This window comes from Microcebus murinus, chromosome 1, assembly GCF_040939455.1.
Source record: "Microcebus murinus isolate Inina chromosome 1, M.murinus_Inina_mat1.0, whole genome shotgun sequence".
Lineage (NCBI taxonomy): Eukaryota > Metazoa > Chordata > Mammalia > Primates > Cheirogaleidae > Microcebus > Microcebus murinus.
Genome location: NC_134104.1, coordinates 140477587 through 140490939, shown reverse-complemented (window position 1 = coordinate 140490939; position 13353 = coordinate 140477587). Strand labels below are relative to the sequence as shown.

At 44.4% G+C, this 13353-nt stretch overlaps 1 protein-coding gene across 1 annotated transcript in view; it reads right to left on the bottom strand.

Moving 5' to 3' along the window:
• The window catches only part of TRIM71 (tripartite motif containing 71), a 73147-nt gene that overhangs the window by 6296 nt on the left and 53498 nt on the right, over positions 1-13353 (bottom strand). Inside the window, exon 3 of the mRNA XM_012769217.2 lies at positions 1080-1214. Within this exon, the coding sequence (XP_012624671.2) occupies positions 1080-1214 (135 nt within the window). The remainder of the gene's footprint in view (positions 1-1079; positions 1215-13353) is intronic.

Below are 13353 nucleotides of genomic sequence, written 5' to 3'. Positions count from 1 at the left end.
GGGCATAATCCCAGCTACTCGGGAGGCTGAGGCAGTAGGATCGCTTGAGCCCAGGAGATTGAGGTTGCTGTGAGCTAGGCTGACGCCACGGCACTCACTCTAGCCTGGGCAACAAAGTGAGACCCTGTCTCAAAAAAGAAAAAAAAAAAAAAAAAAAAGCAATTCAGCCATATTCTTTGAGAGGTCAGAAGAGGCAGAAAGCAGCTAGGTTGTGAGGTGAACTAAATGGAAAATAAAATGCAAAATCCACTGCTGCTTTCTTTGTAGAACGTTTTAGGGCACAGCTGTTAGGAAGGGCTACTTTCAGAGACTCAGACGCTATCCATACTGTCTGTATAGTTTGGAGACCAGGAACAGAGCACACACACATAAGCATACCCTTTTAAACCAGCTATGCAGTCTTATTTTTTGTGTTCAGAGAGTGTAATTGCAGTTACAGAACTGGTGTGGAGTACTGGCCCGTTCACAGGCATAGCTCTCTCCCTTCCTGAGTGGGGACGTCAAATCAGAAAAGGAACAGCTGAGATGCCGACTTGGGTGGGGCGAGTAGTCTTCCCAGCTGATTTTTATCTAAACTGCACACCAGTGTGCTCAGCGCTCCTTCCTGCTCCAACAGGAAGAAAGGACACTCCCCTCACTGCCCTCGCAAGGGGAAAACTGGTTTTCTACAAGAGGTCAGGAAGTGCAAACCAGCCAGGATACCCAAAATAAGGATGTTTCCTACCAGTCTGCCTTGCTGAACAACAGTTCTGATTGTGCTCTCTTCTTTCTGTCTCGCCTTTGAGTGGATGCAGTTTAAAACTTGAGGCCGGTTCCAGTCTCGGTCACCCGACTACTTCTGAAAGGCCTTCTTGTTATTTAACTGCACGGACAGCACCCACAATGTTCCAGAGACCCCTGCATTTTTCCACCAACCAGCTTTCTGGAAAATTACCAAGTGTTCTAAACTTAGAGCCCGGGTCCAGGATCTGCAATTAAAATGCTCTGAGTTCTGATGGGATTCATGGGAGGGGGGGGGGGGGACATGGGCACAGTCCGGGCAGGGGCAGGCTGGGGACAGGGGACGTTCTCCCTGTTACCTTCCAGAGCAGCTCACACTCGCGCTCCTCCAGGGCCTTCCTGTGTCTTGCCGTCACGGCTTTGACCTCCGACTGTACCACCTTGGCCTTCATCTCCACCTGTTCTGCCACCGACTGGGCTTGCTCGATGCTCAGCTGGAAAACCAAAAACAACCTTAAGGCGTTAGAGGGACTGTCACTCCTTAATACATCTAAATCTGCTTCCATTGGCCCTGAAAAGCCAACACCCCATGTCCCCGGACCACTTGGGTCCACTTCCTTGGAAAGAAAGCAGGCACTTAGCGGGAGACTGTTTGATGTGTAAGTGAAGGAGTTGCTGGCAAGAGCTGGGCTCCTTTGTACGAGAAATGGCACCTACGCGGTGAATGCCGCGACTATTAAGAGATACTCTGACAACAGAGGAACCACTGTAGTTGGGTGACAGCCGAAAACTGGAAATGAGGATCGGATGTAAAATGTACAACTCCGGGCACACGAGCAAGGTTCCCAGACTTTCTGGCCTCACTCCCTGCCTGGGGAAAATTTCCCAAGCTGGCACAACCCTCATTGACGGTGTAGCCAGAACCAATGCCAAGTGCACCCTGGGAACATGTGATCACCCCAGAAACCGTGCCCTGTGGTCAGAGACCACCTACACTCCACCATACACCCCCCCACCCGAACCACTAGCCTAGTGAATCAGCAGCCAGTTTAATCAGACGTATTATTGCTCATGAAAAATTAATCTGGACAGAAGGCATGGTGTATTCATTAATATTACATGCTGTGTCTTGAAAAGCCACAAGGATTTGAGATACTGAGGTATTAAATCAGGGATTCCGAACCCACTGTTGATGGTGCAACAGGCTTTAGAGCAGGTGACCCAATCAGGAGGGCCCCCGGGGAAGCACGAAGGTTTTGGAGCCTGACCTGGGCTTCGGAATCAGTTAGGGTGACTCATCAGCTATGAAGTGCCCTGGACTTCAGGATTTCAGAAACGTGGGACTTCTGGTGCTAAAACTAGGACAAACCAGGCAGCAAACCAGGCTGCTCAGCCATCCTTGGAGTTGGGTTACCTGGAGTCAAATTCTGGCTGCACCTCTTATGAATTTTAAAGCCCTGGACAAGTTCTTGGTCCTCCCCAATCTCGGGAAAGGGCAAATGTGAGGGGAATGCAGAGCAATACATGGGAAGAGCTGAGCAAGGGCCTGGCATAGAGCGAAACATTGCTGTGATTACAGCTCTCAGGTGACAGCCACCTGGAACAAAAGTCGTCTTACCCAAGCCCACTTAGCATCTGTCATAAAAGAGAAGTCAAATCACATGCCCAGGCCTATTCACACTTCCTACCTTATTTGTTTTGAAGTTGTGGTATGACGTTTGAAACATCTATGGCATCATGCAAGCCACGCTCAGTGCAGGCCCCAAAACACCCATGGCTCAAACGACTGACTGCCTAACAACTGCATTCTCTGGCCCAATTCCTGTGAGACCTAAGGATGCACTGAGCTGACCACAGCTGGCACTGGGTGGATTTTGGTGGCTCACAGACTATCCATAGCTAGCAATGCCTTCTCTTCTAAATTCACCCTAAATTTCAAAATTCGGCCCAGATGCCACTCCCTTCCTGAAGCTGGAAGTGAACAGCACCTTTCCATAGTATTTCTGCTAGAATTCTGTCCCAAGTGCCATTTACATATCAAACAAGGTAGGGGCCAAGTACATACATAGTCCATGGTACTTGAGTCACCTGAGTTGTTACAGAACAATCTATTTTAAACCTCAGAATGTGACCTTGTTTGGAAATAGGGTCTCTGTGGATATAATTAGTTAAGGTGAGGCTACACTGGATTAGGTCAAACCCGAAAATCCAATAACTGGTGTCCACAAAAGATCATGTGAAGACATAGATACAGGGGGTGGAGGTGACGGGTACAGGGAACCGTGTGATACTGAAGGCCGACACTGGGAGAGTGGCAGTGATTCGGGTACAAGCCGAGGACAGCTAGCAGCCACCAAAAGCTAGGGGGAAGGAGAAAGAGTCGCCCTGACAGCCTTTGGAAACAGCACAGTCCAACTAAAACCTTGACCTTGGACTCCCATCCTGTAGATTTGTGAGAGAATGAGTCCCCTTTGTTTTAAGCCATCCAGTTTGTGGTCAAAGTTGTCGTAGCAGCCCTAAGAAACTAATACAGAAGCCAACAAACTGAAGCAGACACTTTATCCAAAGTACCTAAAAGACAAAAAGAATTATAACAATCAAGTATTGATTGGGGTTAAATTTTGAGCATCTCAGGTTGTTGGTCAGGATTCATTCAGGAAAAAAAAAAAAAAGACAGAAATATCACTAGACATTGAAACAGAGAGAATGTAACATAGGGAAAAGGTTAAACAGGTACGGGAGCACCGCTGGGGCAAAGAGCACAGGGAGGGATCAGAGATAGATGGGAACTGCGGCAGCAGCTACCTCCGCTTTGGCTGGGAGCAAAAAAAAAAAAAAAAAGCTCTGGTTACAAGGACCCAGAAGTAAGGAGGTGAGGTCATGCCCAGGTAATTCTGAGAGTGGCAAAATCTGGAAATTGGAACCAACTTCTAGTGTCAGGGTAAAAAAAAAAAAAAAAAGGCCACTTTTTACAAATTAGAAGCAAAATAGAAGTCCCTCGTCCAGATATGTGGTTTGAAGCATTACAGCCCCAGGGCCACATGGCAAGGGTGTGAAAAGGTGGGTTAGAGCTGGGAGAACTTAATATCTGGCACGCCCTATTTTTAGATGTGTTATTAATTAGGGCAGCTGGTGTCCAAGTCAATATTTGACGAAGACAAATAAGCCAAGGTCTACAAAATTTCTTAACACTTCCTCAACAGAAAGCAGAAGTGGCAAACTGCTTTCTATTTATATTATATTAATGTCATTATTACTTGCCAAACTAATTTTTTTCCCATTAAAAAAAAAATCCAAAAGATGTACAAATAGACTCATATTCCTGCAAGAGCAAGGCCTGGCGGAAGAAAGCAATGACCACTCCTTCTGCATAGGAATGAGTTTACTGCTGAGCTCACCTCTCCCCCAGTCTCCTCCAGGGGCTCACTCCCTTGTGTTTCCTGTCAGGTCCCTGAAGGACCTGTGTTTGGAACTCTTGTTCTACAGTAAGAACCGTTTCGTCCATATTTCAAACAGGTAGAAGTGATTCAAAGTTTTTATTGCAATTAGAGTAATCATCAAGCATTCATAGAGTATCTATCATTCCTTGGGTTGAGAGTTATAAAAGCCCTACTCTGTAAGGAGAGGCAAAATGAGTCTTTCCTTGTCAAATTGTACACAATCCGGTCAAACTCTGTGTTCCAAGCTGTGCAGGCCAGGACTTGTTGAACTAGTTTCTCAATCTCTAAAGAAGGGCATTAGAAAGAGATATGAGGAATATGGGCTGGGGTATATAACAATGGGTACAAGGGCTGGGTACACTTCCAAAAGAGAAACGCACACTTCCCAGCAAGAACAAAGAAATCACCCAGTAAGCATGGTGCCCAAGAGAAAATGTAATCATCTTTTTTTAAAATGTTAACAGATCCAATCAAACATTTGCAGGTTGTGGGTCCTAATCTGTAGAATCAGTGCACGCCAGCCAACTATTTTGAGTGATAGCCACTCAATATGGGGGAGTCTTAAGCCAAATCTGGGTTTCAAGGGAAAAGGGTGCAGATATTGATTAGTGATGTCTGCATGGAGACCAGTGTTGTCCCATGGTATTTCTTGTGGTAGTTCAAGTGCCCCATGGTCTGGTCAGAGATAACAGAGAATACAAGTATCACTCAGACACTTGTAGGCTACCATATTAGATACAGGGTGCTACTATGGTCCACTATAAAATGTAATTTTTATCACATCTAACATCTCTGAAACTATGATTCACCTTAAAATCATCAGTGGGGTTATTTTTCCTTTCTCAGTTGCCTTTAAGACAGATGTACATCTTATAGTCAATGGCATCTTAAATGTGATGAAATGCAGAAATTAGCTTATGTAGTTTCTGTTCATCACTGTCCCAAGGAATTAGTACACCTAAGACACTCTCTAATTACATAAATGATCGAAATTTTGAAAAGAGGAAAAATAAACACAATATAATGTCCTAAAAAGAAAATAAGTGGTTGCCCTTGAAATGCCCCCCAAAGCATTTATGAGGTGTTGCAGGCATCTTCCATGCTTTCTTTGGCTGTGGCTGATTCACCAGGGTAGATTCCTCTTTACAGGACTATCTAGAACAAGGACGTGTGTCTGGGTCTGTTTCTAGAACTAAGAATCTTAAGAGAAGTTGTAAGTTTCTCAGAATCATAACTTAGGAACTCTGATTTAATAGTCAGTGGTACATCTGACAAGTATAATTTAATACAAGATTAAAAACATATTCAATGTGGAAATGTACCTTTATAGTACATATGCCCTTTCCACCCAAGAAATGTGTTAGAAGCCAAGAGCAGTGGCTCATGCCTGTAATCCTAGCACTCTGGGAGGCCGAGGAGGGAGGATCGCTCAAAGGTCAGGAGTTTGAAACCAGCCTGAGCAAGACAGAGGCCCTGTCTCTACAAAAAATAGAAAGAAATTAATTGGCCAACTAAAAATATATAGAAAAAAAAATAAGCCGGGCATGGTGGCGCATGCCTGTAGTCCCAGCTACTCGGGAGGCTGAGGCAGGAGGATCTCTTGAGCCCAGGAATTTGAGGTTGCTGTGAGCTAGGCTGACACCACGGCACTCTAGCCTAGGCAACAAAATGAGACTCTGTCTCAAAAAAAAAAAAGAAAAGAAAAAGAAAAAAAAGAAAAAAGAAATGTGTTAGAAGCTTACCAGCAGCATACAAACTGATCTTGAAAAATAAGTGGATAAGGACATCAGGACGGGAGGAAAATGAGGCATCCAAGACAAAAGGGCATCACTAGGGAGGTTAATACAGAAACTGCATGCAGTATGGGACTGTTTATTATAGGAGAGAGAACAGGAATCGAAAGCCTCCTGGGCACCAGCACAGAATCCTGACCACTGGTCTGATTTGGAGTCCAGAGTGGCCTGAGAAAGGCAAAGCTGCTGTATCTCTAGGAAGTGTATATCACCTCCAATTACAGAGAGATGCCACTGGCTGAAGAAAAGAATATCGAGATCCTGAAAAAGTCTTTTCTAAACAAAAACTGGGAAGTGGAAACTAAAGCACACAATCCAAGTAGCACCGAGTCTAGATGTATTATAAAATGTCACTGATATTCATTTAAAGCAGTATAAAGTTTATAAGGACTTAATCTACCTGCAGATTTGGTCTGGCCAGTAATCTTTACTTTTGCAGTGTGTTCTTGCTCATTCATTTGGTCCAAAGTTCTACTAGTCATAGTGCCTATGGACGTCAGACTATGCCCAATGAGGGGAAAGCTAGACCAATCAAGAGTCCTTCTCTGGGAGTTTACATATAGATGATCCAGACTACCTCACCCCAAAAGGAAAGGGGAGAAAAAGGGAACTAACTCTTTCTCTGAGGATGGCTTGCTGAAACAGGGGAGGGAACTTTGAAGCAAAGTTTTCTTTCAGGTAATAGAAAGAATGACACCTACACTTCAAAGGCTGCTATGTACACAAAAAACGTGGAATTCAGTGCCTGGAACAGAGTAGAAGCTAAATAAACAAGTGCCACCAATTAGTACTGCTGAAAGGGGGAGATCTGCAGAGACTCTGAGATTTGGGGTTTTTGGCAAAGCAACTGAACTTTGTTCTTCCATTCCCACATACATCTGCAATAGGGGAAAAAAGCTATCCTTCCATTTATACAATTTTTTTAATGTAAACTGGAATAGTTATCTATTACTCTTTTGCTTTGACATGAAGAGTACCAATAGTGTTTACTTTTTAAATTGGGAAGATAGGTCCAATAAAAGGAAATGAGGAAGAGCAGGGCAAAAATAGTTACAGCTGATTGTCTACAACATCCATTTCACCTGTATTACTACTGCTGACCTACGACTAACATTAGATGGAAAGTCATAGAAAGTTCCATCTTACTGAAGGCTGTCGTGAGACTGGATTAAAAACTCCCTCGTAGCTGATGTGGTGGTCATAAGGCTGGGTTTGGGTCCATGAAGTGTAAGCAAAAGTATAAATATTATCTAAGACTTCTGGGAAATTTGAGTAGGAGGAATTTAAATTTTAAGTATTTAAGCCACTAGATTTTGGGAGCAGTGAGAGGGCCTGTTGCTCATCGCTAAATGTATTTTCTAGCCCATTAAAACAAAACCATAATCTGTGGCAGAGAGCATTTGAGTGGCTGCTTGGGAAGGTGGGAGTGGCAAGGGAGGGAGGGATTACCACGAGGGTAGGAGGAAACCTACAGATAAATGTTGAAATGTTGTGTGTGTTCTGACAGCTCCGACATATGGCCGTTCCTCCATTTCTCTCCCTCTCCTCAGGGCCTCCCTCCTGTTCCCTGAGGCACAACAATGTTGAAATTAGGCCAATTAATAATCCTTCAGGACTGGCACGGTGGCTCACGCCTGTAATCCTAGCACTCTGGGAGGCCAAGGCGGGCAGATCACTCGAGGTCAGGAGTTCGAAACCAGCCTGAGCAAGAGCGAGACCCCGTCTTTACTATAAATAGAAAGAAATTAATTGGACAACTAATATATAAATAATTAGCTGGGCATGGTGGCGCATGCCTGTAGTCCCAGCTACTCGGGAGGCTGAGGCAGGGGGATCACTTCAGCCCAGGAGTTTGAGGTTGCTGTGAGCTAGGCTGATGCCACGGCACTCACTCTAGCCTGAGGCAACAAAGCAAGACTCTGTCTCAAAAAAAAAAAAAAAAAAAAAATGCTTCAATGGCCTCTAAGTGTTCAAGTGAAAAGAGGAGTCCTATGTCTCTCACTTTAAATCAAAAGCTAGATATGATTAAGCATAGCGAGGAAGGCATGTCAAAAGGTGAGACAGGAGGAAAGCTAGGCTTCTTGCACCAAACACTTAACCAAGTGTGAATGTAAAGAGAAAGTTCTTGAAGGAAATTGAAAGTACTACTCCAGTGAGCACACTAATGATAAAAGAAAGTGAAACGGCCTTATTGCTGATATGCAGAAAGTCTGAGTGGTCTGGACAGAAGATCAAACCAGCCACAACATTCCCTTAAGCCAAAGCCTAATCCAGAGCAAGGCCCTGACTCTCTTTACTTCTATGAAAGCTGAGCAAGGTGAAGAAGCTGCAAAAGAAAAATTTGAAGCTGGCAGAGCTGACTCATGTGGTTTAAGAAGAAAACCATTTCCATAAGAGTGCGAGGTGAAGCAGTAAGTACTGATGGAGAAGCTGCACCAAGTATCCAAAAGATCTAGCTGAGAACACTGATGAAGATAGCTACGCTAAACAGATACTCGGTATAGATGCAACAGCTTTGTATGGAAGAAGAGGCTATACAGGACTTTCGTAGCTAGACAGAAGTCAACACCTGGCTTTAAAGCTTCAAAGGATAGGCTGGGCTAATAAAGCTGGTGACTTTAAGTGGAGGCCAATAATCACTGAACCATTCTGAAAACCTTGGGACACTTAAGAATTATGCTCGACCTACTCTACCTGTGTTCTACAAATGAAACAACAAAGCCCAGAAGACAGCACATCTACTTACACTGCATGGTTTACTGAATACTTTCAGCCCACTGTTGAGACCCACTGCTCAGGAAAAAAAGATTCCTTTCAAAATATTACTGCTCATTGACAGTGCACCTGGTCACCCAAGATCTCTGGTGGAGATGGTACAAGGAGATTAACACAGCATCTATTCTGCAGCCCAGGGATCAAGGAGTAATTCTGGTTTTCAAATCTTATTATTTAAGATATTCACTTGGTAAGGCTGAAGTTACCATATATAGTGAGTCCTCTGATAGACCTCAGCAGAGTAAATTGAAAAACCTTCTGGAAAGGATTCACTATTTTAAATACCACTGAGAACATTCATGATTCCCAGGAGGGGGTCAAACTGTCAACATTAATAGGAGTTTGAAAGAAGGTCCCAACCCTAGTGGGCAACTTTAAGGGGTTCAAGACTTCAGGAGAGGAAGTCACTGAAGATGTAGTGGAAATAGAATTAGAATTAGAGCCTGAAAATGTGACTGAATTGCGGCAATCTCATGATAAAACCTTAACAGATGAGGAGCTACTTCTTGACAAAGTGGTTTCTTGAGATGGGATCTACTCCTGGTGAACACATTGTGAACATTGTTGCCCAGCTAATTATTTCTCTATATATTAGTTGTCCAATTAATTTCTTTCTATTTATAGTAGAGACAAGGTCTCACTCTTGCTCAGGCTGGTTTCGAACTCCTGACCTCAAGTAATCCGCCCACCTCGGCCTCCCAGAGTGATTACAGGTGTGAGCCACTGTGCCGGCCTATTCTGTTTCTTAAATCTGCCATTTTGCCAGTACAAATAAGCAGGCGTTTTTATGCTTTTTTTTAAAAGACAGATTCTTGCTCTCTTGCCGGGGATAGGGTGCCGTGGAGTCTGCCTAGCTCACAGCAACCTCAAACTCCTGGGCTCAAGCAATCCTCCTGCCTCAACCTCTCCAGTAGCTGAGAGTATAAAGCACACACCACCATGTCCAGTTAATCATTTCTATTTTTTTTTTTTTTTTGAGACAGAGTCTCGCTTTGTTGCCCAGGCTAGAGTGAGTGCCATGGCGTCAGCCTAGCTCACAGCAACCTCAAACTCCTGGGCTCCAGCGATCCTTCTGCCTCAGCCTCCCGAGTAGCTGGGACTACAGGCATGCGCCACCATGCCCAGCTAATTTTTTTACATATATATATCAGTTGGCCAATTAATTTCTTTCTATTTATAGTAGAGACGGGGTCTCGCTCTTGCTCAGGCTGGTTTTGAACTCCTGACCTTGAGCAATCCGCCCGCCTCGGCCTCCCAAGAGCTAGGATTACAGGCCTGAGCCACCGCGCCCGGCCCATTTCTATTTTTAGTAGAGATGGGATCTCTCTCTTGCTCAGGCTGGTCTCAAACTCCTGACCTTAAGCAATCCTTCCAGCTCGGCCTCCCGGAGTGCTAGGATTACAGGTATGAGCCATCACACCCAGCCTAAATAAGCAGATTTTTAAACTCCTGAATAACCTACTTAATATGATCATACTATTAAAGAGCAAGTGAACAAACCTAGGACATAGATTCTTAGACCAATGACTTCCAAATCAAACTTGTTACTGAAATGATACATGTAAAGAAATCAGAATCAGCCAGGCGCGGTAGCTCACGCCTGTAATCCTGTAATTCTAGCACTCTGAGAAGCTGAGGCAGGCGGAATGCTCGAGGTCAGGAGTTTGAAACCAGCCTAAGCAAGAGTAAGACCCCGTCTCCACTATAAATAGGAAGAAATTAATTGGCGAACTAAAAATATATAGAAAAAAGTAGCCGGGCATGGTGGCGCATACCTGTAGTCCCAGCTACTTGGGAGGCTGAGGCAGAAGGATTGCTTGAGCCCAGGAGTTTGAGGTTGCTGTGAGCTAGGCTGATGCCACGGCACTCACTCTAGCCTGCGCAACAAAGTGAGACTCTGTCTCACCAAAAAAAAAAAAAAATCAGAATCTCTTCTTACCCTGTAACCAGAATTATTCTGTATTTCAGCTTAAGCAGATTAAATAATTTTCTCTGAAATACATAAAGGCCCAAATTACATTTAAGAGTCCCCCCATTGCATGTTAATGAACTGTATTCCTTCCTTTTCCAATGTTCACACATTAAGAATGGAAAACAGTCTGCATGCCATGTCGGTTTTACTCTTTAATATAAATATTAAGTGGCAGCATAAAAGTTATGCAAGTAGGCTGTCCACTAACATTTTGACCAACATACCCAAATCAGTGTGACCCATCTTTCAACACTGCTCAGTGACCAAGAAAGGATAAAACACTTGTACATTTATACACAAATCTTTTTATAAAACTATGTCTTTATATCCTTTATGTTCTAAATATTTCTTTATTAAAAACAAACAAGCCGGGCGCGGTGGCTCACGCCTGTAATCCTAGCTCTCTGGGAGGCTGAGGCGGGCAGATTGCTCAAGGTCGGGAGTTCGAAACCAGCCTGAGCAAGAGCGAGACCCCATCTCTATTATAAATACAAATAAATTAATTGGCCAACTAATATATATAGAAAAAATTAGCCGGGCATGGTGGCGCATGCCTGTAGTCCCAGCTACTTGGGGAGGCTGAGGCAGGAGGATCGCTTGAGCCCAGGAGTTTGAGGTTGCTGTGAGCGAGGCTGACGCCATGGCACTCACTCTAGCCTGGACAACAAAGCGAGACTCTGTCTCAAACAAACAAACAAACAAAAAAGGAACACTGGCTGGGTATGGTAGCGCATGCCTGTAATCCTAGCACTCTGGGAGGCAGAGGCAGGAGGATTGCTTGATCCCAGCAGTTTGAAGTTGCTGCGGAGCTAGGCTGATGCCACAGCACTCGGTCTCACACACACACACACACAAAAAACACAACACAACAACACTACCCTGTTGTGTAGCAGCAACTTTTTCCATATGTACTTCTTCCAGATGTACTTTGGAAGTGTTTTGTTGTTGTTGTTAATTTCAGCATATTACAGGGGTGCAAATGTTTAGGTTACATTCATTGCCTTCGCCCCACTCAGGTCAGAGCTTTAAGCGTGTCCATCCCCCAGACGGTGCACACTGCACCCATTAGGTGTGTACCCATACCCTCCTTCCCCTCAAACCTGCCTGACACCTGACGAATGTTATTACTATATATGCACATAAGTGTTGATCAGTTAAAACCAATTTAATGGTGAGCACCTGTGGTGCTTGCTTTTCCATTCTTGTGATACTTCATTTAGAAGAATGGGCTCTAGCTCCATCCAGGATTAATTTGAGAGGTGCTAGATCACCATTGTGAAGTAGAACTCCATGCTATACATACACCACATTTTATTAATCCACTCATGTATTGATGGGCACTTGGGCTGTTTCCACATCAAATGACTTTTGAAAATGACAGGGACTCCAGCCAGCACACAACTACATGTGCACCCCTGGGGCTCTCAGAGCAGTACTCTCCCTTAGCACAGCAGAGGCTCAAACATTTGTGGGACATATGCTGGCTCCTCCCCATCTCACTCACTCTGTTTCAATGGCACAGAACTCTGATTAACCGATTCCTACCAGCAACCTATGCGCAAACTCTGTATACAATGAAAACTGGGTCACACCGGTCTCCTGGCCCTGGGAACAAACTGGCTTCTCAGCAAATGGGTTTTGAGTAGAACTAGCTTGTCCTCAACCTTTGTCTTGCCTTTCTCTCACTGCCCCAAAGGCATGTACTGCCATCTCAGAGGGAAAGAGGACCTGTATTTTCCACTCATACCCAGGGGCTGCTTTTGTGAACAACACTGTTTTTCTTGAGGGTCTCCAGGTTCCCAGATGGTTGGTTCTTCTAGGAATGGAAAATACACTGAAGATCTGATAAGAACCCTCAGAAAAAAATAGGTGTCCATCACAGCCCAATTTTCACATCACTGCCTGAATGTAGGTTTTCAAGAACTGCAACCCAGAGCCAAGAATGGGTGCCATATAAACCCACACCCTGTGTTACACAGGACTTTCTAGGAATTTACAAATCTATTAAGCACACCGGGGTGTGGCCATATAGATTAAACAGCTCATCTTATCCCAAGTACCTGCCTGCCACCTCCACTCAAAGTGCCCCGTGATCTAGTATTCAGATTAATGTCAGGCATAAACTGTCAACTAATATTTGAATTTCACCCCTTGGGTCTATGCCTAGGTTCTTTTCACTGCGCCACACAGCAGACTCTCAGCTAACTATATTTAGTTTAGAAAGCTGGGCATGGCAGACAAAAATCATCTACCCTTCTACTACTCCCTTTTCTCTCCACAGAAAGTTCAAATTTCCACTTCTGTGGGATTTCTCCATTTTGACCACTCATGATTTGTTGGAAGATCTCCTCAAGCCTCCAGGAAATCTGGACGACTCACTTTCCTCCCCAGAGTGGCTGGCCCCACAAAGGACAGAGAGAACCAGCAATTCTCCCAACAATGCCTCAAGTGTTCTCAACTTCCAAGGACAGCAAGGAGTTAATGAGATCACACACCACAGTCTAGGGGGGTTAAGTTCCCCAGGTGATGCCTCAGTGGAGTCTGGGTACCAGTGTCTAGCAGACACCAGAAGGGGAAGGCATTTTGTCAAGGTCCTAACTATCCTGGTTATCATAAAACAGAAGACAAGCTACTTCATTCGCAGGGACATAGA